Genomic DNA, 25,691 nt, shown 5'->3' on the forward strand with positions numbered 1-25,691 from the left:
GCAGGAAAAGAAAGTGTATTAGAGAACACCACCAGCCCCGCCAGGAGAGACAGCTCCACAGTCGACTTCACATACATAACACTTGAAACAGTCACAGAAACCAGTGGAGGCTAAGGAGAGGTTGTGAAAAAGTGAGTGTTAGTTGCTCAGTCGTGTCTGACTCTTTGTGAGCCCGTGGGCTGGAGCCCACCAGGCTCCTCTATCCATGGGATGTTCCAGGCATGAATACTGAACTGGGTAGCCACCCTCTTCTCCAGGGGATCTTCCAGACCCAGGGATCAAACCCAGATCCCCTGAATTGCAGACAGATTCTGTACCATCTGAGCCAGCAAGGAAGCCCAAGGAGAGGTTATAAGACCCCAAATACATCAGTGATGAGATCTGGAGGTAATTAAAATACACCTGCTAAATAATATGGAATTTATCTCAATCCCTATCAGAGAAAAACGTGATCTCTCTGCTGGGGACAGGGAGTTCTGCTGGTCCCCAGGTCCCGGGTCTTCATACAATGCTGTGTAAGTGTTGCTGTGCCCATGACCTTGAAGGAGAGTCTTCTTCTTCTTCAGTCACTCAGTCATGTCCGACTCTCCACGACCCCATGAATCACAGCACGCCAGGCCTCCCTGTCCATCACCAACTCCCGGAGTTCACTCAAATTCATGTCCACAGAGTCAGTGATGCCATCCAGCCATCTCATTCTCTGTCATCCCCTTCTCCTCCCGCCCCCAAGCTTTCCCAGCATCAGACTCTTTTCCAGTGAGTCAACTCATCTCATGAGGTGGCCAAAGTATTGCAGTTTCAGCTTTAGCATCAGTCCTTCCAATGAACACCCAGGATTGATCTCCTTTAGAATGGACTGGTTGGATCTCCTTGCAGTCCAAGGGGCTCTCAAGAGTCTTCTCCAGCACCACAGTTCAAAAGCATCAATTCTTCGGCGATCAGCTTTCTTCACAGTCCAACTCTCACATCCAGGAGAGTCTAGAACTTCAATTCTGAACCACAAACCACATGTCTGGATCTAGGTGCATACCAAGGAAAGTTCATGTAACATGGAAATTTCTAAATCAGTAGTTCTTTAGGCCTTTCCTTCAGCTCCTTTGGTTGAAATGAAGGGGATTTTTGTTGAATGAGACATCAATGACAGCAAAGACTGGGGCTAAGTAGAATCCCTTGCTCTGGGAGAAGGAGTGGCAGCCAACCCACCCTGAGGATCTCCATGGCCTTCACAATTTGATGTAATTCATCTTTAAGGGTTGATTCTAGGGCTTCCCTGGTGGCTCAGATGGTAAAGAATCTGCCTGCAATGCAGGAGACCCAGGTTTGATCCCTGGGTCAGGAAGATTCCCTGGAGAAGAAAATGGCAACCCACTCCAGGATTCTTGCCTGGAGAATCCCATGGACAGAAGACCCTGGTGAGCTACAGTCTGTGAGGTCCCAAAGAGTCGGACATGAGTGAGGGATTAACACTTTCACATCTTTAAGGGTTAATTCCACATTGAAAAATAATAATGCAAGAATGTATTAAGGGCAGAGTAAAGTAAGTGGTGATTCCAGGCAACACCACCCAAGTTCTCTGACTAAAAATACTAACAGAAAAATCCATCATTAGAAATTCATTCTTTTGTGTTAACCAGCTATTCTTTCAAACTGCAAATACCTGGGAGGAGGTATATACCTTAACTGGGCTCTCAGTCACTCCACTCAAATCCTATTATGACCCAGTGGAACTCACTGCCTGTTTCTGAACAATGGAGTTAGAGGAGGGAACCAAAGAATTGCTATGTTTGGGGAAAACAGTAAGCAGTGAAGTGTCTAAGATTGCTAGGTACTGTTAAGGAAAGGCAAACTAGATAGGGGACTTTGCCAGGCGAGTAGCAACATTAGAGTCAATGAGGGCTCCGAGGGAATTGTGAGCCCATCCCTGTTTCTCTAAGAGCTGTCTGATTTTTTAAGCTATTTTATCTATCTACCTATCTAGTTTTGTCTGGTCTTAGTTGAGGCACACGGGAACTTCAGCTGTGGCTTGCGAACTCCTGGTTGCAACACATACTGACTTACCATTATCATCAACTTGCCTCTTTATTCTCAATTTCTCCACTAAGCAACAGCTTACAGAGAACAACCTCAAAGAGAAATTCTAACAACAAAGCTACTTAATGAGTATACAGAAATGTTGTTACAAATGTAGTATAAATTCCAAAGGCAAACAGTAATGTGTAAATTCCTTAGTTATTCCACTGCAAAGCCAAAAGAAATGGAGACAGCAGAGAGGACTGAAGGAAAGGAGAAATATGGAAAGAAAAACGGAATAGCACTGACTACAACTCCTCCTTTATCTTAGTTTATGTTCATATAGTAATTCAGAGTTAAAAAAAATTTTTTTTAAGTATTGGTCAAAAATCAGCAATACAGGTTTTATCAGCATTATTTGTCAACTCATTTTTATTCTCCACACATGGCTTTAAAGAAAAAGGCCTCTCATGTTAAAACAGAGCCTAATCTCATTTGGGAAACTTCTTTTTAATTAAAAAAAATTTTTTTTTGCCACACCTTAAAGCATGCAGGATCTTAGTTCCCCGACCAAGGATCAAACCCCTGCAGTGGAAGTGCAGTGTCTTAATCACTGGACTTTCAGGGAAGTCCCTGGGAAACTTCTTATAAAAAGAATGGAGCTGGCAGTCAACATATTAGACACACAATAGGACATAATTTATGTTTAGTATCACCTAACTCTTGCCTGGAAAATCCCATGAACGGAGAAGCCTGGTAGGCTTCAGTCCACGGGGTTGCGAAGAGTCGGACACAACTGAGGGACTTTACTTTCACTTTTCACTTTCATGCATTGGAGAAGGAAATGGCAACCCACTCCAGTGTTCTTGCCTGGAGAAACCCAGGGACGGCGGAGCCTGGTAGGCTGCCGTCTATGGGGTCGCACAGAGTCGGACACAACTGAAGCGACTTAGCAGCAGCAGCAGCAGCAGCAAATTTATATAGTCAGAATAAAGAGGAGCAAGTTTGTGAAAATTTTTTTGCTTTAAGGGATTATCTCCTCATACATTGCTAATTTTGTACATTGTTTATTTTTATTTGATGATTTCGTGTTTTTTTATAGTGTTGGAGAAAACCTTTCTCACTTGTGGCTTTTCTCTTACCTTTGTATGTGCTGTAAACTTTTTAGACAATAGTCTGTGTTACCTTTAATAATTATTTTTATTATGTTGAAATTTAAAAGTTATATAATTTTTTAAAAAGTCTTCAGGGATAAACACCATCTTTAATTGCTTCATTTTCTGATTTGGTGACCAAATTAAAGCTGTGAAATTGATATATACACTTAATATAAAATCCAACCTTAGCCCGAGCCCCATGCATACTCCGAAGAACAAGAATCCTGGAGTCAGTTTTGGGGAGAGTCCACCTTTTGGGGGACCCACTGAGAGAGCTGTGGGCGAACGCCTGGGTGGCTCTGCCCTGAGGTGGGTCCCCTTGGCTGCTTACCTGCACCGGAGTCATCTGAGCGTACCCCCTCCAGCTGAACTCTGGAAATTCCAGAGGATCAAATCCAAACCGAAGTGCTCTTCCACTGGGTGTAGTGCCATCTTCAATCTCGTACCTCATGTGATGCAAATCCGGAAAATAGTAGTTGTTTTCAGGCCTTTTACAAAGAAAAAGTAAACAAGCATATAGTGAAGTGAGGTTCATTGATAACCCAAATATCCTTTAATCCCAGTAGGTGGCACTAAAAGAACTTCCCATAATTAACAGAACACATTAAATACAGAAAAGGGAGAGAGGCCCTCTGCTTTTTCTCTAAATTATTGCTTTAACTCACGTAAACATTCACAAAAAATACATCCAACTCCTACTCATTCCAGTTAGAGAAAATAATTAAGAACAACCCAGTGACAGCATTCTCTGAAATGTTCTAAATGGTTACCAACCATTTAGCAAAGTCAAACTGGGTTATTTGCTACAAATTCATTCATTTATTTACTCATATTCATTGATTACATAAATATTAATGTCTCTGCAAAGAGATCCAACCAGCCCATCCTAAAGGAGATCAGTCCTGGGTGTTCATTGGAAGGACTGATGTTGAAGCTGAAACTCCAACACTTTGGCCACCTGATGCAAAGAGCTAACTCATTTAAAAAGACCCTGATGCTGGGAAAGATTGAGGGCGGGAGGAGAAGGGAACGACAGAGGATGAGATGGTTGGATGGCATCACTGACTCAATGAACATAAGTTTGGGTAAATTCTGGGAGTTGGTGATGGACAGGGAGGCCTGGCGTGCTGTGGTTCATGGGGTCGCAAAGAGTCGGACACATCTGAGAGACTGAACTAAACTGAACTGAATGTCTTTGCCAAGCACTGTTGCTAAGCAGCATAGATATAATAGTGAACACAACAGTGAAGTTTTACCATGAATACATATTCAGTTCAGTTCAGTCCAGTCGCTCAGTCGTGTCCGACTCTTTGCGATCCCGTGAATCACAGCACGCCAGGCCTCCCTGTCCATCACCAACTCCCGGACATATTACATTATGACAAATACTTTCCTAAGCTAAGATTAGAAGTTAAATACATTTTCTCTATATACACATATATGTTTTGATCATTAGAATGACTTTCTATGCCTTGTCTCCTCTTACTGTATGCCTATAAATGGACTGAGGAGTCCAATATTGGTAACCACAGAGAAGGATCAAAATTATTCTAACCCAGGACTTCCCTGGTAGTCCAGTGGTTAAGACTCCACACTTCCATTGCAGGGGGTACGGATTCCACCCCTGATTGAGGAAATAAGATTCCACATGCCACGTGAGAAAAGTTAAAAAACAAAACCGAAATATTCTAAACCTTCTGTGACATTCTATATTCAAACAACTTTAAGTCCTTCAGAACAGTAGATTTTAACAATCCAGTCCCAAGCTAATAGGTGTTGATGGATTTAAAACCATAAAGACCAATTAATCAAAGAGAATAAAAGGTCTGCTCCTATACTGCAAGTAGAATTAGGAGTGCTTACAATTTCTCTGGAGCTAATTTATTAAGAGTCCTAAAAATGTTCATTCTCATTGACCCTAGTAATTCTACCTTGGGGACTATTTTCTAAAGAATGATTTTGTAGGGTTAAAAATGAACATAAAAGAATGTCTATAATAGTGAAAAACTTGGAAACAACACAAATATACAATTATGAAATAATCAAATAAATTTAAAAATATTATGTAGCCATTAATATTTTAACACTACTTAATTATAATGGAAAATGTTCATGATATAAATTACATGAAACAAATTCAATACTAATTTTTATTCATAGAAAAATCCCAGAAAATATACAAAAAAAATATTAAAAGGTGGTATCTCTGGGTGGGAGAATGAAGATTCCCTTTGCCTTTGTACTTTCAGGTACTCCTTAAAAATTTACAATGAATACATATTACCGTATCACAAAAACTTCAGAAAACAAAGTGTATGTGAATGCTTTCTAAACTTGTAGGGAAAACTAAAAATGCAAATTATAAACAAACATTTGGAGGAACTGAGGGCAAAAAGATGCAAGATTTATCAACCCGCAAGAAAGGTGGTGTGGCATCTACATTTCTGGTTTGCTAACCTTTCATTTCAGTATTATTCACTACTAAATCAAAGGACAATTTAAATCCCATAGGTATATATGTGGAGCTTTCCAGGTGGTGCTTGTGGTAAAGGACTCGCCTGCCAATGCAGGAGACATAAGAGATGTGGGTTTGATCCGTCCATCAAGAAGATTCCCTGGAGGAGGGCAAGGCAACCCACTCCAGTATTCTTGCCTGGAGAATCCCATGGACAGAGAAGACTGGTGGGTTAGAGTCCACAGGGTTGCAAAGAGTTGGACACAACTGAAGTGACTTAACACAACACAACACATGTATATATGTATTGACTGTAACGTCAGTATTTTGGCCTCAGGATAATTTGGGTAATTTATTCTGACGCATTACTTCAACTTCCAAATTAGCCAGTCACCTACATAGCAGGAAGGAGAAAACACTCATGCTGGTTAAATAGGGGGAAAGCTCCCTTTATCAACAGGAGGGAGGAAAGAGGCAAAACATGGGTGGAAAATGTCTCTGAGCCAATTCACAAAGTTCCTCTGTCCCATCGTGAGCCTTGCTGGTCTATGGGAAGACAAAACTACAGATGTGCCCTTCTTCACACTCATTTTACTACGAACCCCTAGGACCACCATTTGTTTAGAAAGAGCAGGAGAAAGCACAGCTGAGCAGCTCTGAGCCTGAGAACTCAAATGCTGCGAACATCAAGCAAAAGGAGAGATGTTCCACTCTATCAATAAATAAGACAGTTCACTTGACTACATTAAAGATCTCTTTATTAACCTGGTGACAAGGGCAGAAACAGTGAAGATGAGATTTAGAAGAAGTTGCATGTCACAAGAATTTCAGCAAGTGATCCAAAGTCAGCATATTAAAAATTAGATTTTTCCTCCCTCCACAGAGGGACACTTATGGATGAATCATGGTTTCAGTAAATTTAGAAACTGCTAAACAATCAGGACAGAGGTTGCGTGCACCATACCCACTATAGTCCCTCTGGGACCTCAGTTTCCACTTGGCTCCCTTACTCCTTCCATTCATTGTGATTTTCTTCTGCATGAGATGGGGGACTTCCTCCCATTCCTAAAGCTGTCTTACCCCGCAGCACCCAAGCCCCACAATCATGGGTCCTGATAAAGAAGCAGAAGGTGCAACTGCCAGGCTCCTCCAGGCTGGGAGTTCACATGGATGTTCAGCCATGGGAACCCACCTCCTGCCTCCAGCCCAAGACTCACCCACCTGGCTTTCTGCCCCTCTGGGAACTTTCCAGTGAGGCCACTCTGTGATCTGCAAAGTGGCATCATTTTAGAGCAACTTTATACCTCCTGCTTTTTTAAAAAAAGAGATTATTTTTTGATGTAGACCTGTCTTAAAGTCTTTACTGAATTTGCTACAATATTGCTTCTGTTTTTTATGCTTTGGTTTTTTTTGGTTGTGAGGCATGTGGGATCTCAGCTCTCTGACCAGGGATCGAGCCCATACCCCCTGCTTTGGAAGGCGAAGTTGTAACCACTGGACCACCAGGGAAGTCTCTTTACCTCCTGCTTTAACTGGACTCACAGACGAGTGTCTAGACTGCAAATGACAGCACAGCTTCATGTCCTGCTCTCTCACCGTGGGACCGCTTCTCTCTCTCCAAGACCGTCAGCACAGACAGGACTCTGAGAAACACTTCACAACATCAGAACACAAAGGCATCTCCCTGAGGACTCACCGCTGGCAGGCCTTCCCCACGACGTGCTTTCGGCACTGGCAGACTCCGGAGGGCCCGCTGCACACAGGGCTGATGGCTCCACCGATGTCACACCGACACCCTGAGAGTCGGGAAACGGCCGGGGTCACCCATCACAGCATCCCCAGGCTGAAGGCCTTCCCTCCCTCTATGAGGAGTGGAAACCAGGAAGCCTGGGTTGCCTTCTTTCCCCGGACGCATCTTACATCCAGGAGGTGTTTGAAATTTGTAGGAAAATCCCAGAGTAAGATGGCATGTCCCCTCCCCCCGCCCTGACTCAAGAGTCCACCTGAAAAGCGGAGATGCACTAGTAGGCCACTTCCATCGCTGCTGTACCACGTAAGGTGACAGCAGCCCAGGAGCTAAACACGATTTCACAACACAGTATGTTGTAAACAATAGGTGCTAAGGAGAGGCTGCTTGAAAGGTATCAGAGTGGCCTTGTGGGGTGACCACTCCTGCAATTGTATTATTTAACATGGTATTATCTTGTGTGAACTTTTTTAATATTTCAAATTTATCTTTAAAATGACTAAGTCAAGATGTTATTTACATCTCCCCAAGGGCTCCCCCGCACCCCAATTATGATTTTCTATAATTGACCCAACAGTGTGCTGGCAGAAGACAAGGGGAAGTGGCTCTGGATGAAATTTACTATTCGTCTTAAGGGAATTTTGGCCAATGTCCCTAGACAGAACTTTTTAGTCCCATTCTATCAGAAAGTTAGCAAGAAGACAGTAAACTCGGAAGCAAGGTTACTCTGACAGTCTTTGCCCATCAACATTTTTGCCTTACACAGGAACCCCTAGGAGAATTTACCTTGACACCCAAAGTAATTGCTCTTTTCCAAAGCAAAATATCCATCTTCGCATGTGTCACAGGAATCGCCACCAACATGGGATTTACAATGACAGTCACCATCTAACTGCAGAACAATGAGCAGATGACAAAATTTGGTGAGATTACAGAATTTGCTGGACTTCCCTGGTGGCTCAGATGGTAAAGAATCCGCCTGCAATGCAGGAGACCCAGGTTCAACTCCTGGGTTGAGAAGATCCTGTGGAGAAGGGAATGGCAACCCACTCCAATATTCTTGCCTGGGAAATCCCATGGACAAAGGAGCCTAGTGGGCTACAGTCCATGGGGTAGCAAAGAGTTGGACACAACTGAGCGACTTTCACTATTTTTTCACAGAATTTACTAATCTTAAGGTTTCAAACTGGCTTGTTTTGTCCTATGAAGCAGGATAGCCGGGATCTGAAAACTCCCATGAAGACAGCCACATGCTATACAATTACAGAGGTACTATCCCCCTCTTGCAGAAATTCCACAATTAACTGTTACTATATTCTATCAGCATCCCAGGAAAAACTGGCCAACATTACCTGCCCACACTCTCCAATTCCGCTCATGGTTCCTGCCACGTGGCATCGGCATTCTGGGAAGAGAAGAGAGCATTCTTGGACCAAGGTTACAGAAAGGCCACTTCCGCCTCTAGGTACAGGACACACTAGTAATAATGCAGGTGCAATGACTTTCCAGCATGCTCCAACAGAATTCCAGTTTGCTTCCATCAGGCCTAAAACTGGATTGCTTCCTGGGCTCAGCAGAACCCAACAACTGGATCAATACCATCTACCCACAAGAAGTACTGGTTCATTTATGACCACTCATAAATGACAAAAGCTGCACCATCATGGGATTTTTAATCGATTCTAAGGTCAAGGTTATTACTGATATGCTTCCATGAAAATATACCCTATTGAAAAATATTCACTCCACTGAGCTATCTTTAGTTTGGTGTTTTTCAGTTCTATCCTGGCTTCCAACTAAACATAAAATGAAAATAAAATGAAACCGGAAAGTATGGATTCTAAAAACAAGGCTGAAAAACCATTTATCAAGCAGCTGCCATCACAAACAACATGATACATATGGAAACAGGATATAAATCCCTTGCTGAAATTTTGAAAATGATAGAAGTTCTGCCAAAAGTCGGGGGGGTGAGACATCAAAACATTTATACAGAATTTCAAACAAACTGAATGGACTAAATCAATAGCTCTTTTGTGAGTTGAGTCACTGAGGTAGAGAAACTTAGAGGAAGTTACAATACGTTAAAAACACTGAACACAGGAAACCTTACCTGAACATCCATCGGGGTTTTCTTTGGCCAGATTCCAATACAATGGTTTGCAGATGCTACACGAAGGACTTTCAACATGAAGCTTGCATTGGCAATGGCCCTTTAAAAGAAAATTAATCATCTGACATCTTAGAATGAAGAGGTTCCCAAACAAGCATTCTGAGAAAAGCTGGTCACAGAAATATATTTTGGTCATGAAAAGTAAATTAAGTATATTCAGGGGGAGTGAAAGTACTGGGTTGATTTTAACAATCTGCTAATCACTTTTGTTTTACTATTTACTTACTTGTTATACATAGAATCCATATATGGGCTTAAAACAAAATTGGAAAATGTCAGAATAAGAAAAAATTTTAATGATTTTTATTTACAACATTGTCATTATCTGTGGATTCTGTTACACCGTGGATATAAATCTAAATGGAAAATATCTGAACATTTAACTTGCTGAGATTCGGTAGAAATTAGATTTATCTACAAGTGTGTTTATAATATGCAAGAGTCACCTCCTTGCTTAAACATCATCAAGTCCCACAGTGAAGACAGAGAACTTTCTCCCTCTTTCCCTCCAGAACCTGGCTCTGAGGCTAAGAAATTAATGTCTAAAGTGCTTAGAAAATCAATCAGAATGCCAGAGCACCATGCTTGGAGTAACATCAAGTAGACTACAATTACTCTGCACACAGACAGCTTAATTAAACGTTTACTGGCTTTTGATTTTCTTAATTTTAATTATGTATGTCAGGCTTATGTGCAAGTCTCTAGGGAGGTAATGCCTTCAGAGGAACGCGAGGACTCTACAATTCTACAAAAAGTTTAAATAAACTGTATTCTTTTGTTTTTGACCAAAAGAAATTACAATATCATATATGCACTTTGAAAAAGAGCAATAGCTTCTTCAAACAATTCAGCCTCAGGTCTTATTTTAATTTACTTTTAATTTCAGGAAGCTCACAAATGTGTCAGTCTCAAATATATATCAGAATAATAGTTAGAACTGCAACCTTTTAACAATCTTCTACTTACCAAACTGGAGTCCAGAGTTCCGGCTGGGTCACAGACATTGCTGGAGCCTGGATATGATGTATAAATAGTTATATGGTATAGAAATGTCTGGGGTTTTAATGTTCATTTGTCCCATTGTTTTGATGTTTCGAGGTTTTTTTTTTAAGTTTTCCTTGTTTTTAAAACTAGTGCATCTATATTTATATTTTTTGATAGATGGGTGGCAGGGACTTTGCATGTATTCAGTTGGCCAAAAAGTTTATTTGCATTTTTCTGTAACATCTTATGGTAAAACGCAAAAGAACTTCTGGGCCAACTCAATAATTCAGAAAAAGACACCTGTAATAGCCTTCATGGTCCTTACTCCCCAAATCACCCTTTTGGTCACTAAACGATTCTCTTCCCTGCCTCCTCCTAAAAGTTCATTTCTAAATGACGAAAAGGAGACTGGGGAAATGAGTCTAGAATTTTGAACATCCTTAGAATTAACCAGAAGAGGGCAGTATTATACAAAGAGATTTTTTTCTTTTTTTTTTTTAATTGTCCAATCTGATGCTGGGCTTCCCTGGTGGCTCAGAAGGTAAAGAATCTGCCTGTAATGTAGGAGATTGGAGTTTGAGGCAAGATCCCCTGGAGAAGGGCATGGCAACCCACTCCAGTGTTCTTGCCTGAAGAATTCCATGAACACAGGAGCCTGGTGGGCTACAGTCCATGGAGTCATGGACACGACTGAGCGACTAAAAAAACTAACAATTAGCTGTTATGGAATTTGTAAGTACATTTTTTAGTTAACCAAGACTTACTTCTTTCATTATCACAGCCCCCTTGCTCTCCACCCATACTAAAATTATGTCTAAAATTAATTAATTTCTTGTCTTAGTCAATATCATGTTACAAGGGGAAGAACCAGGCAGATTAGGGTCAAAAGTGAAGCAGTGACCAGCCATGGGTCCGGCAGGCTTTGCAGGCATCTCTGGGAGGCTGGCCACACACACAAGCTGGACAGGAGCCCACCCTTCCAGCCATCTGCGGTTTTCCCTACCTTGGCAGTGGGGGAAATCAGAGGCGCCCGAGAGACACCTGTCGCACCGCTGTCCTGTGATCCCTGGCCGGCACTCGCACTGTCCAGTCACTGGGCTGCAGGGCGTCTGGTAGGACCCAAGGGCTGAACACTGGCAGGCTGGATGAAAAGACCTCAGTCAGACTCACAGGAGGGGCACCCGGGACCCGCATAAGAGTATGGAGGTGGGGCCCGAAAGACCCAAAGGTAGTTCCAGCTTCACCTCTAATCAGACTTAGAACCTGAAACAGATTGCTCCGTTGCTCTAAAACACAATTTCCCCTTTTTTAAGTAGGAATAATATTAGCATCTACTTGATAAGAATCCAGTGGGGTAGAACTCCAGGAGAGGGACTAGAGAATTAGTGACATGGTCCTAAGAAACTAAACATAAGAGAGAAGAAGAAACAGGCCTAGTACCACTCAGTCAGCTCACATCAGACAGCAGGACAAGAATTCAGCTCTTCAGCTATCCAGGCCAGCATCCTCTGAGGCCCCACATTCATGCCTCTAGGCCTGTCTGCAGAGATCAGGCCCCTTCCCAGGGGCAGATGACTGAGGAAGCATTCTTGGACTCTGTGATGGTTTATGTTTGCACGCTGCCTAGGCTGTAGGGCTTAGATGTTGGCTCAACACCAGTCCAGGTATGGCTGAAAAGGTGCTTTGTTAGATGTGACGACCATTTAAGTCCACCGACCTCAAGTAAAGCAGGTTACTCTGAACAGTCTGGGTGGGCCTCGTCCCATCAGTTGAAGGCCATACGAGAAAAGCATGAGGTTTGGGAGGAAGAAGGAATTCCGTCTCCAGACGGCCTGTGGACACCAGCTGCAGCATCAACTCCCCCCTCCCTCCCTGGGTTTCCAGCCTACTGATCTGCCCTGCAGATTTTAGATGCACCAGCCCCACAAACACATGCACTGATTCCTTAAAATAAATCTATCTATATCTATAGATATAGTAGGTCCCTTACATATAAACCCTCAAGTTGCAAGCTTTCAAAGATGCAAACGTGTGTTCCTCCAACGACAGGCACAAGTGAAACTGCAGCCCGCCCTCCGCCTCCTGTTGCTGACGATCCTTCATCTCCACCCCCTCTCCCTCCTCCAGTCCGCAACTCTTCTTGCCTGTTCAGGTGATGCCAGCCCCTGTATGCCAGCCCTCGTACTGTACTATTGTACTTTTCAAGGTATGGTACTCTAAGGTTAAAAGTGCTTTCTTTATTTTTCATGTTTGTTTTTTATGTATTCTTGGTGTGAAAAGTATTATAAACCCATTACGGTACAGTACAAGGGCTTCCCTGGTGGCTCAGATGGTTAAGAATTCACCTGCAATGTGGGAGACCTAGATTCAATCCCTGGGTTTGGAAGATCCCCTGAGGAGGGCATGGCAACCCACTCCAGTATTCTTGCCTGGAGAATCCCCATGGACAGAGGAGCCCGGTGGGCTACAGTCCACGGGGGCACAAAGAGTCGGACACAACTGAGCAACTAAGCATAGAGTACAGTACTATGTAACTGACTGTGTCAGTGGGGTACCTAGGCTTACTTTGTTGGTCGAATGAACGTGCTCTGGGGCTGGAACTCATTCATAGGTGGGGGATTTACTGTACAGACACACATCCTATGCGTTCTGTCCCTTTGGAGATCCCTGACACAGGTCCTCTCTGCTCTTCTTCCTTTAAGGAACAAAATGCAGAGAGCAAAGTGCTGGCAGCTGGAGCAGCAACAGGAGCCTGGAGCAACAGAGGAGGCAGCTCCAGCCAGCATCACATGGGTGAAATTAACACTGACTCCTCCCAAGACCAGAGGGGTTGTCTAGGGAGCCTTGGAAGATGCAGATACACTCCAGAGGTGAAAACAAAGACACGGCCTTAAACACAGGTACGTTATTTTAAATCGTGAATGACTCAATCTGGCATCACACTTCGGGTTTCTATCCAGCTTGTCGATGAAAGCTGCCAGATCCGAAACCCAACACTGGCAGCCTGTTTCTCACGCTTGGAAATACCACAAGGCTTTGCAAATATTTTAAATCTGCTCTTTGCTTTGATCCAGGTCCTTCTGAGTTTCTGGAATCTCTTCTTCTCATCTGCTCTTCACTATGCTTCTGCTTTGAGATACTTTGATTCTCAAAGAGTATTAAAAATGATGATATTAAATAACACAAGGAATCAGGGAGTCTGTCTGCCGTGCTCCCCTCAAATCTTCCAGCCTCAAGCACAGTCCTGGTCTTTTTTTCTGGTTGTTGTTCACTCCCTCAGTCATGTTTGATTCTTTGCAACCCCATGGACTGCAGCACGCCAGGCCTCCCTGTCCCTCACTGTCTCCTGGAGTTTGCTCAGACTCACATCCATCGAGTTGATGATGCCATCCAACCATCTCATCCTCTGCCACTCACTCTCCTCTTTCACCCTCATCAAGAGGCTCTTTAGTTCTTCTTTGCTTTCTCCCATTAGACTGGTATCATCTGCAAATCTGAGGTTGTGGATATTTCACCCAACAATCTTGACTCCAGCTTGGGATTCACTCAGCCTGGCATTTCACCTGATGTACTCTGCATATAAGTTTAATAAGCAGGGTGACAATATACAGCCTTGACATACTCCTTTCCCAATTTTGGACCAGTCCATTGTTACATGTCCGGTTCTAACTATTGTTTCTTGACCTGCATACAGGGTCCTGGTCTCTATGACATGCCAAATAGATATTTATTAAATGAAGGAATAAGCAACTATTGAAATCCTTTTCCGGGTCCAGCCCTGTAGTTCAACTGATGTGTGTTTTCACATTGAATCTTGCAACACTGCTGTCTGAGGCACTGCTCTGGGGAACACCACCCTCTTCCCTGTCAGTGAATAAACTCACAGCGTGAGGTGACACTGCCAGACAACATGTAAACTGCGGGGGAAAGAGAGCTCCTTATTATTTCAGGGGTGCTCTCAACGACCAGGATTTTGGAGCTCTTCCTTCTGTTGGAAGAGCAGGCTGGCACCTTCTCCAACCAGAGCCACAAAGTCAGCATTTCAGTTCCATTCCACCCCCTACCTCTCTGGCTAACTGATCAGACCTACAGAAAATCCCAAGGCTTCTTCCAACCGCCTCAATGTTCTAGACAAACACTGAGCTGTAAAGCGAAGGACCAGTTCAAAGCACAATTGCACAGAACTTGGCCCATCCTTCTGGATTTGGTTTTCCCTCTTGGAAAGGCTGGGAGAGGGCTCTCCCAGGGGCATCCCAGGTCAGAAACCTCCCCCTGCACTGCCACCTGCCATCCGCTGGTGCATCTGGCCTCTTTCCAGGGCCAGTTTGTCCGATTTGTGAGAATATGCTGACATGCAGGAAGAGGTTAGACACGCACTGGTAACATATATATAGAACTTTTCTAAGGAACTACCTGTGACCACAATCCAAAGACTATGGCAAACTCCAATGGGGACAGTTCACTGGGCAATGAACAGTCCAATGGTCCCAAGACACTGAGGTTTGGGGGTAGCTCCACTGTGATGGGCTTCAGTGCCAGCCATGGGAGGCCCTCATTCTCTGCACTCCCACCCTCCTGGTCTCTGCTCTAAGTGCTGACTAGCAGCTACTTAGCAGATTGCACGAGGGAAAAAGCAGGAGGAGGAAGGAAGAGGAAAAGAAAAATCAAGAAGGAGAAGAAGGGAGGAAGGCTGGATGGAGAGGATGGAAAGAACACAACGCCTCCCGCCCTCCCCCGCCAAAGGACCAAGTTCACAAAGAGCCTAGGTGTGTCTTCCGGTTGCAGGTGAAGTGCTGAGCCAGACATTAACACAAACATAAAACTGAAATACACAGAGACGATTCTCGTCATGGCCTCACATCAATGATTCAACTTTCAGCTCCAATCAAGAAAACTGCAAGCACTCCAGTGAATCCAAAATAAAATGAGAAGGAGACAGCCTTGCGCTTAAAGTCTGGAGCAAATTAAGTTAATACAAAACATAAATGCTGGGCTGCAGTTGGCAAGAACAATGAGGAAGAGTTTTAGGATTCTTTTTAAGAAGATTTAAAAAAATTTTTAAAGCAATGTTAGAGCAAAGCCACACAAGCATTCTTTGGCTACACTATATTGGACCCTCTGATGTAGGATTTGTGGCTACACTGGTTCGCTTCTAAAATTCCATGGGTCAAGCAACCAACTTCATCTAAGAAAGATCGCAAATTGAAATACGGGGTCAGACCCTGACACTAGACCAAGTTCAGATTTCAGCATGTCTGGCCTTCAGCCACTGGCTTCAACACTGTCCAAAGGAAAAAAAAAATTAAAAGATCACAAAAGCTGTTAGAAAAAGTGAGTACCAGAGAAGGGAGACTGTTGGCAACAGAATGTGAGAGCATCCCAAAGGCTTCCAGAGCCTAATGGCTCAAATCTGGAAGAACGAACCTGGCGGCATACCTCTCCACACCACCAGGAATAAGGCTGCCCTGATCTTTCTCCTCCTTTTTTGTCAGACTTCATCTTCACTACTTATAACCTCGCCAGCTCCTAACATAAGCTCCTCTGGGATTGGTCCCTGAAAAGTCAAAGTGTAGCCGCTCAGTCAAGTCTGACCCTTTGTGACCCCATGAACTGTAACTCGCCAGACTCATCTGTCCATGGGATTCTCCAGGCAAGAATACTGGAGAGGGTAGTCATATCCTTTCTCCAGGGGATCTTCCCAACCCAGGGACTGAACCCAGGTCTCCTGCATTGCAGGCAGATTCTTTACTGTCTGAGCCACCGGGGAAGCCTGCAATGGGGGAGGACCCAGGTTTGATCCCAGGGTCAGGAAGATACCCCCGGAGAAGGGAATGGCAACCCACTCCAGTATTCTTGCCTGGAGAATCCCATGGACAGAGGACCATGCCGGTCTACAGTCTATCAGGTCACAAAGAGTCGGACACGACTGACGCAACTTAGCACACACGCATCACTGACTGCACACCTACTGTGCTTCGGGGCCTGGGCCAGACTCCTCCCTCTCTCCCCCTCCAGCCCCTTCAGTGACTCTTACTAGGGTGGGAGACTAAGAGACAAACCAAGTGGAGAAGGAGGAGATTGTGGTTTTGCGTGTGCTGTCCTCCTTCCTGGAATCCCCAGCCTCCTCCCCCTTGTCTGCCTGGCAGGTTCCTAAACACTGTTCAGGTACCACCTCCTCACCAGAGCCCACGGGTTGACCGCTGGGGAGGAAGAAGGGTGAGGGTGAGGTGACACGGCCGGGGTAGGAGGACGGTAACGTGTAACACACACATATGAGCCAGCAGCTCATTCATTTGAACGGTCGGCCACACAGTTCTGCCAAAAGGAGCCTCTGAATTTCCTTAGGAGGAAACTTACCTCAGGGGACTGACGGTCACTATGTTCACGTTGCTCACTTACCTTGGCAAATAGGGAAGGAGTAGAAACCCGAGCGGCAGGAGTCACACCGAGCGCCCCCCACGCCGGGGCGGCACAGGCACCTCCCTTGGGCATCACAGATTTCAGGGAGAACACCTTCCAAGTTACAGTCACAGCCTGTGAAGAGGAAGAGGCATTCAGAGGGGTTCCCCAGGCTTCGTCCCTTTGTGTGTTTCTACCTTCACCAGGTGTCTGCCACGGAAACCCAGATTCTGAGTTATCTATAGTTTATAACCAGTCCCACCGCTTCAAGGCAAATAGATGGGGAAAAAGTGGAAACAACAGCAGATTTCATTTTCTTGGGCTCCAAATTCACTGCAGATAGTGACTGCAGCCTCGAAATTAAAAGATGCTTGCTCCTTGGAAGGAAAATTATGACAAACCTAGACAGTGTATTAAAAAGCAGAGACATCACTTTGCCGACAACCGTACATATAGTCAAAGCTATGGTTTTTCCACTAGCCATGGACAGATATGAAGGATGAGGGCCAAAGGATTGATGCTTTTGAACTGTGGTGTTAGAGAAGACTCTTGAGAGTCCCCTGGACTGCAAGGAGATCAAACTAGTCAATCCTTAAGGAAATCAACCCTGAATATTCTTTGTAAAGACTGATGCTGAAGCTGAAACTCCAATACTTTGGCTATCTGTTGCGGAGAGTCAATTCATTGGAAAAGACTGATGCTGGGAAAGATTGAAGGCAAAAGAAGGGGGCAGCAGATGAGACTGTTAGATAGCATCACCAACTCAACAGTCATGAGCAAACTCTGGGAGACAGTGAAGGACAGGGAAGCTTGGTTTGCTGCAGTTCATGGGGTGGCAAAGAGTTAGACACAACTTAGTGACTGAACAACAAATGATTTACATACATTCCTAACCCAGAGGACTGAGAAAGACTCATCTTAAAGGGAGTAAGACATCTCGCCAGGAAAGATCAGAGATGCCATTCAGGAACCTCTAGGGCAGACATTAGTTTACAAAGTATCTATAATCTTTTAGCATCCATGCCCATGGGAACAATTTTTTTTCCCCAAACTGAGCCTTAGTTGGGCTTCCCTGGTGGTTTAGATGGCAAAGAATCCACCTGTAATGTGGGAGACCTGGCTTCAATCCCTGGGTTGGGAAGATCTCCTGGAGGAGGGCATGGCAACCGACTCCAGTATTCTTGCTGGGAGAATCCCCATGAACAGAGGAGCCTGGCATGCTGCAGGCCATGGAGTTGCAAAGAGTCGGACACGAATGAGTGACTGATCATGCACACACACACGAGCCTTATTTAGTAAAATTTCAACTTCATAGATTCCCACTGAATGACTATCTTGAATTAAACATATTTCTACCACCATTGTTTAGAAGAAAAGGGATGAACATCCATTCAGCCCTGATCAGAGCCAGATGTGGCTCTGGAGGACCTCACTGGGCTTGTTTCAAGCCTGCAGGCACCAGCCCTTCCCAGCAGACAGCGTGCCCCTGTCTGTCTCAGGACCTCCACTCTGGCCAGTCGGTCCTCCCGGGCAGCACCCTTCCCGCGTTCCCTCTCATCCTTCAGTTCTCTGTGCGGGGAGTCACCACCTCAGCAAGGCCTCCCCAACCCAGCCTGGACCGGAAGCTCCCCCGTCCCTTGCCCACTCTCTGCCTTAACTTGGGTTTGTCTTTCACACTTTAATTACTGAAATCATTTACTGGCCGCATGACTGACTTTGACCAGTAGAATAAGGGGGAAAGTGCTGTCCTGGGATTTCGGAGCCCAGGTTTTGTAGCTTTGTGGCTTCATGACAGGCTTTGTGGCTTCCATTCTCACGCTCTGGGAACCCTGAGATCGCTGGGGGTGAGGGGGGTACTCTGGCTGACCTCCTCGAGGACAAAAGGCCACAGGGAGAGAGACACTGAGCTGTCCCCAGTGGACCTTCCAGCAAGTTCGGCAGAAAGACTGCCCAGCCAAGCCACAGGATTGCAAGAAATAAACTATGTTGTTTTTATCCACTAAATTTAGGGGCTAAATAGATAGTGAAAGACAGCAATAAATGAAAGAAAAACCTATCAGACTAAACACTTAGGGAGAGCTCACCTCAGGACACCTGCTGCCATGTACAGGATGTCTTAATCAATAAGCATTTCTCAGAAAGACGGGGCTCTTGCCCGACTTCATTATGGATGGATAGATAATGAGGTCAAGCAAGAGTCCTGTTAAGACAAGCATTTTATAGGTGAGAAAAAAGAGGCTCAGAAAGGTTAATTAACTTGCCCGAGGTCACACAGCCAGAAAAGCTGAGTAGGAATGTGAATCCAGGTCAGCCTGGTTTTAAAGCCCCATAACCTTCCAATGAACACCCAGGACTGATCTCCTTTAGAATGGACTGGTCGGATCTCCTTGCAGTATAAGGGACTCTCAAGAGTCTTCTCCAGCACCGCAGTTCAAAAGCATCAATTCTTCGGCAATCAGTTTTTTTCACAGTCCAACTCTCACATCCATACATGACCACTGGAAAAACCATAGCCTTGACTAGACGGACCTTTGTTGGCAAAGTAATGTCTCTGCTTTTTAATATACTATCTAGGTTGGTCATAACTTTCCAAGGAGTAAGCATCTTTTAATTTCATGGCTGCAATCAGCATCCGCAGTGATTTTGGAGCCCCAAAACATAAAGTCTGACCCTGCTTCCACTGTTTCCCCATCTATTTCCCATGAAGTGATGGGACTAGATGCCATGATCTTTGTTTGAACTGTGGTGCTGGAGAAGACTCTTGAGAGTCCCTTGGACTGCAAGGAGATCCAACCAGTCCATTCTAAAGGAGATCAATCCTGGGTGTTCATTGGAAGGACTGATGCTAAAGCTGAAACTCCAATACTTTGGCCACCTTGTGCCACGAGTTGACTCACTGGAAAAGACTCTGATGCTGGGAGGGATTGAAGGTGGGAGGAGACGGGGACGACAGAGAATGAGATGGCTGGATGGCATCACCGACTCGATGGACATGAATTTGAGTGAACTCTGGGAGCTGGTAATGGACAGGGAGGCCTGGCGTGCTGTGATTCATGGGGTCGCAAAGAGTCGGACATGACTGAGTGACTGAACTGAACTGAACTGAACCCTTTATATGATGTGAAGGATACAAGCTGATAACTGATTTTAAAAGCTGTGTTTAAGGTATGTTCTAGATTAGTATACATATTCAAACCATTCTTGTATTTAAAGTATCTACATTTCTGTCAAGAACGTTAACATCTAAACCTGCAAAATGATCCCTTGAGGCAGTCCCTAAGGTAGATCAAAGATTTGATTGGGTTACCCCTACTTCTCAAGGTAGAGAAGTCTCATGCACTTTGGAAACATTTTCTACAAGGGTTAAAAATAATAGATAACCTGAAGAGCTAGCTAAATCCCACTCCTTCCCTTTGCCCTTTTTCATGTAAAAGGTTGGTAACAGAGTTGTAGAATTATTATTATTTACGATAATGAAGGAAAAAAGATCAGGGTAAATCAGAACAATTCTACAGTCTTTGCATAATCTCTAACTTGCTCATACTTCAATAGAACAGTCACCTAACTTGATAAAAGAGGCACTGGATGTGTCCAAGGGTATATTCATCACAAGAGAAGCCTTAGAACTCAGGCTGGCATGAGCACCACCCTGTCTGTCCATCACAGCTGCCACACGAGGTCCCAGTGCCACAGCCCTGGAGGCTGAGACCACCACAGTGAAACGCAGAGGTTTACTACCAACTACAGTCTTGGAGATAAAACAGGCACTGGAATTCAGTAAGAAACTTGGACTTGACATTGGCATTGAAGTCCAAGGAATCTAGATTTACCACCATTTGTAAACAGAAAGCATTGAGTACCTCTGCATTGTTAAATTTCTGTTTCTGAAATTTACTTTTTAACTTAGGTGTGCTTTCCGTAGTGCAGCGGTTATCACGTTCTCCTGACACTTTTTTTTAAACTTATCTGGCAAATACTCCCACACAGTGAGGAACCAGAGATCTCTGAGGCCCCTTGCTTCTCCTCCACCCTCACCTCCCACCTCCTCACCAGGTAGTAGTGCCCGTATCTTAGGAAGGTGGAATCCTCCCCTCCTTCCAGAGTTCCAGAGCCTCCCTCCAGGACCTCTCCCTTGTCTGCCTGGTTTATTTCAAGAGTCTCCTAACAAGGCTGTCTGCTTCCCATCTTCTCCTCCCAACCCACCCTCCACACTGGTGGCAGGAGTGATCTTTCTAAAAAGCCAATCTTTTCATGAAAGAAAGTGAAAGTGTTAGTTGCTCCATCGTGTCCGACTCTGCGACCCCATGGACTGTAGCCCACCAGGCTCCTCTGTCCATGGGGTTTTCCAGGCAAGAATACTGGAGTGGGTTGCCATTCCCTGATTAATCCCCTCCATGGTGACCTGAAGTCTTCAGGACACAATGCAAAGTCCTCAACATGTGTGACACAGCAGAGCCTTCAAAATCTTCATGTTGCCAGAGCCCATGCAGATTTTTTGCGTAAACTGAAAAAAGGTATCTCTCCAAGATACTTTCCTATCACTTGCTGTAAAATCATCACCATAACATCTTATGGAAAACTCCAAATGATGTTTGCTGCTGCTGCTGCTGCTCAGTTGCTTCAGTCGTGTCTGACTCTGTGCGACCCCATAGATGGCAGCCCACCAGGCTCCTATGTCCCTGGGATTCTCCAGGCAAGAACACTGGAGTGGGTTGCCATTTCCTTCTCCAATGCATGAAAGTGAAAAGTGAAAGTGAAGTCGCTCAGTCGTGTCCGACTAGTAGCGACCCCATGGACTGTAGCCCACCAGGCTCCTCTGTCTATGGGATTTTCTAGGCAAGAGTACTGGAATGGCTTGCCATTGCCTTCTCCAGAGGAGAAGATGTTTAGGCCACCTCAATACATACAAATCCATAATGTCCTCAATGCCTCCTTCTCCTGGCCCTTCTAGAAGCCCTTCTAGAACTCTACCTTTTTCTCTTCTTTTCTTCCTCCATTCTTCCTCCCATCCTTCCCATCTACCTTCCTACCTTCCCTCCCTCCCTTTTGTAAAAAGCTGTAAGGATGACCCTCAGGTCTGCTCCTATTGCTCCGTGTTCTTGTCTGGTGGCTCAGATGGTAAAGAATCTGCCTGCAACGTAGGAGATGCAGGCTCAATCCTTGGGTCGGGAAGATCCCCTAGAGAAGGAAATGGCAACATACTCCAGTGTTCTTGCCTGGGAAACCTCATAGACAGAGGAACCTGGTGGGCTGCAGTCCATGGGGTTGCAGGAATCAGACACGACTCAGTGACAAAACCACCACCACCTTGCCAGGTCATAGGATTAACTCCTGCTGTTGTAACTGTTTGCAGGGGGCTTCCAGGGAGCCGCAACTGTGAACTAGCAGCTGCCTTGGCCGTGCCTGGTACAGAGGAGGCACTTAACAAGAGTTCAATGAATGAAGAATATGCTAAATATTCAAGGCTCCAGTTCTCTTTGGTAAACACCATTCCTTGAATTCTGTTTTACTGGCACCTACAGAGAGCCGCCAAACTAAGATATCAGAATTCACCTGTCTCTCTCTAAGCCATATCTGGCCTGTCTCCATGCCAACAGCGGCCCACCCTGCCAGGCAGGTTAAAATGCCCAGACTGTGGAGGGACAGAGCGCAATGGCATGCCCCAGCAGGCTGTCGCCCCCAACTCTCAGAATTCTCATCATTAGCACATGCCACAGCCCCACCCACACTGACTCACAACTTGGCAAGGGCAAGTAGCTCCTCTGGAGAAGGAAATGGCAACCCACTCCAGTGTTCTTGCCTGGAGAATCCCATGGACAGAGGAGCCTGGTAGGCTACAGTCCATGGGGTAAGAGTCGGACACGACTTGGCAACTAAACAACAATCACAACTAGCTTCTTACAAAGTGATCAGGGGAATCAAAACCTTTTCATGGAGTCAAGGAAACTCCAGGCAGCCATGTCCTCCAACCAAATGGGCTGCTTTACAAACCCATCCCAAGATGGCATCATTCTCCTAAAGTAAGCACTTAGAGTCTTTCTGCAGCTGTTGATTTTGCTCTTCATCACTCTTTGTTTGAACTTGAAGGAATAAAAGAGTGCCCAGAGGCCAGTGTCCCTCTAGAGTGAATGTTTCATGTATCCTTTCACTTTCAAAAAGAGTCCTTGAAGATGTGTCTACTAAACATGAACTTTCTAAAAATAAATGCCAAGTGGTTATAAATGACCACTTGGACCCAAAAAATCCCAATAATATCCAGGGTCATGTAAAGCTACAAACATTCTGGCCGGCAAAATGGTTCTGTCCTTTTGCTTCTAGTCCCCTTTGTTTCAAGTGTCTGGAACTGAGCCTACGGAATTTCTAGAACAATACTTCTTGATCTGGGCTGCACACTAGAATCTCCTGGTAAAACATCATTGCCTGGGTGTGAAATCCCAAACTCAAGAGCTGCTGATAGAGTCCTAGGATTTGTAAACTATGGCCTGAGGGCCAGATCCTTTTGTTTTAGTAAACAAAGTTTTCTTGGAACACAGCCAAGCTCATTCATTCATGTATTGTCTATTCTTTTCATGTTACAACAGCAGAGTTAAGTACATGCAGCTTTGCCTACAAAGCTGAAAATATTTACTCTATCTTTACAGGAAAATCTGCCAGCCATGAAATACAAATTTCTTCTAACCAGAGCAGTGGTTCTTAACAAGAGACATACACCAGAATCATCTAGAAAATCTGTTCAAAATACCAGCCTGAACTTCACCCCTGGAAATCTTCCCAGGTGGCGCTAGTGAAACCTGCCTGCCAATGCAGGAGACATAAGAAAAGCTGGTTCGATCCCTGGGTCAGGAAGTTCCCCTGGAGGAGGGCATGGCAACCTACTCCAGTATTCTTACCTGGAGAATCCCATGGACAGAGGGGCCTGGTGGACTACAGTCCACAGGGTCACAAAGAGTTGGGCAGGACTAAAACGACTTGGCACACATGCAAGAGACAGGCCAGAATCATCTAGAAAATCTGTTCAAAATACCAGCCTGAAGTTCACCCTGGAAATCTAGATTCAAGATCTGAGGGTGAAACACAGGCATTTACATTTTGTAAAAGCAGGTTCTTAAGCACAGCGTTGTTTAAGAACCACTGAGAAGATATGGAAGCATGAATGGGCCTCAGTGAATTAAAGTCCTCGGGGGTGGGAGAGACCTGGCACCATCCAGTGTTGTGTATCTCCTGGCAGCTGAGATGTTTGTGCTCCTAAGGCTCACTGCCAGAAGTCAGGCCCCAAACTGGGTGTTTTCAAAGTGCATTAGCAGAAAATCAAATTGAACGGGATCTCTCTGCTTTCAAATTCCCAAATAAATCTAACTGCGCTAAGTGGAATTTCTTTTCCTCAAGGCTGTGTTCTGAGGCTTCCCTAATATTTTGTAACAGAAGTCTGAACCTTCCTTCAAATTCCATTAAATTTCCTTCCCTAAGTCACCACCAGCCTATCTGGGGAGAAAAGGGAACAGAATAACAAAGGGATTACTGGAAACAGACCAGAAACAGGGTATCTAAAACATGCTTGTGGCTAGGAGACCAGAGATGTGTATTGTAATCCAAGCTCAAAAGCTGAGCCCCATTCTAATCAAACAGCAAACATTTCAGGACACACTTGCTGTACCCACTATGGCCAGAATACCATGCCGAGGGGATCAGAGAGTAAGTCAAGCACAGCTACTGTCCCCAAGTGACCCAGTGTGTGTGCGCATGCATGCCCAGTTGCTTTAGTCGTGTCTGACTCTTTGCAAAGTGTGGACTGTAGCCCACCAGGATCCTCTGTCCATGGGATTTCCCAGGCAAGAATACTGGAGGGGGCTGCCATTTCCCTCTCCAGTGGATCTTCCCAACCCAGAGATCGAACCCGCCTCTCCCGTGTCTTCTGTATTGCAGATGGATTACTTCTCTTTAAATAAATCAGTACCTTTTTGTGATCCTTTTAATGAGGTTAAATGAACAGAAATCTGGCCAACCTTTATTATAGGGAGTCAGTAACTTCAAATATCCCCAAAGTAACCCTGAATCTGTGAGATTAATCATGTGCCTTCGGAAATTCTTAACTGGAATATTTTACACCAATAATATGAAACACTCCCTGAGGGATGCGTAAGTTCCCCATTGTGAATGATTCCCATTTAAAAGAAGCACCTTGTATAAGACACAACCCTGCATATTAACCACCTAACACGTTTGTGACTTTACTTGTTTATATCTTAAATATGTTACTGTATGAGTTGCCCCCACCCTACCCCCAACTAAAATATAAGGTGTATAAGCTGTAGGAGAGCTGGGCAATTTATTTCACTGCTAAGTCCCCTGCAGCCAGAACGGTGCCAGATACATAGCAGGTGCTCACAAAACACATGCAGAATCAGGGATTACGTAGGCAGAGCACCTCTCCACCCCAAAGCCTGCTTCCGCACACACAGCTATTCTCTTCCCTGGGCACTTTTCTGGCTGCAGCAGCTCCTTGGCCCCCCTGCAGGCCAGGTCCGGAGAGTTAATGCCCCAGGGGCAGCCCTCCCCACCCGGCAGGTGACTGAAGTTCTCCATTCAGCTGGGAGAACGGTGAGCGAATTCTCTGCTGCCTCCCAGAGCTGCCATGAGGGCTGCAGCTCCAGGAGCTACCGCAGAACCAAGCTCGCTAAGGCTTCTTCATAAAGGCCCCCTTCAGTCTCAGACCCACTCCCTTGGTGATGTTTCCTGGGGTCACCTCCCAAATGAACTGCTTGCACT

General features: G+C 44.9%; 1 protein-coding gene across 5 annotated transcripts in view; it reads right to left on the minus strand.

The window, feature by feature from the left end:
• Positions 1-25,691, minus strand: part of LAMA3 (laminin subunit alpha 3) — a 266,410-nt gene that overhangs the window by 150,198 nt on the left and 90,521 nt on the right. For 4 of the 5 annotated variants that reach the window (XM_055417088.2, XM_088833464.1, XM_088833460.1 and 1 more), the window contains 8 exons: positions 16,926-17,060; positions 11,530-11,667; positions 10,509-10,555; positions 9,483-9,582; positions 8,722-8,774; positions 8,156-8,261; positions 7,319-7,418; positions 3,499-3,655 (listed from right to left, as the gene is read on the minus strand). In XM_055417088.2, coding sequence (XP_055273063.2) covers positions 3,499-3,655; positions 7,319-7,418; positions 8,156-8,261; positions 8,722-8,774; positions 9,483-9,582; positions 10,509-10,555; positions 11,530-11,667; positions 16,926-17,060 — 836 coding nt within the window. Of the gene's footprint in view, positions 1-3,498; positions 3,656-7,318; positions 7,419-8,155; positions 8,262-8,721; positions 8,775-9,482; positions 9,583-10,508; positions 10,556-11,529; positions 11,668-16,925; positions 17,061-25,691 lie in introns of those variants that run through there. The other variant, XM_088833461.1, reaches the window with a different exon arrangement.

The sequence above is a fragment of the Moschus berezovskii genome, chromosome 28, assembly GCF_049115385.1.
Source record: "Moschus berezovskii isolate FMDL1 chromosome 28, NW_MosBer_1.0, whole genome shotgun sequence".
Lineage (NCBI taxonomy): Eukaryota > Metazoa > Chordata > Mammalia > Artiodactyla > Moschidae > Moschus > Moschus berezovskii.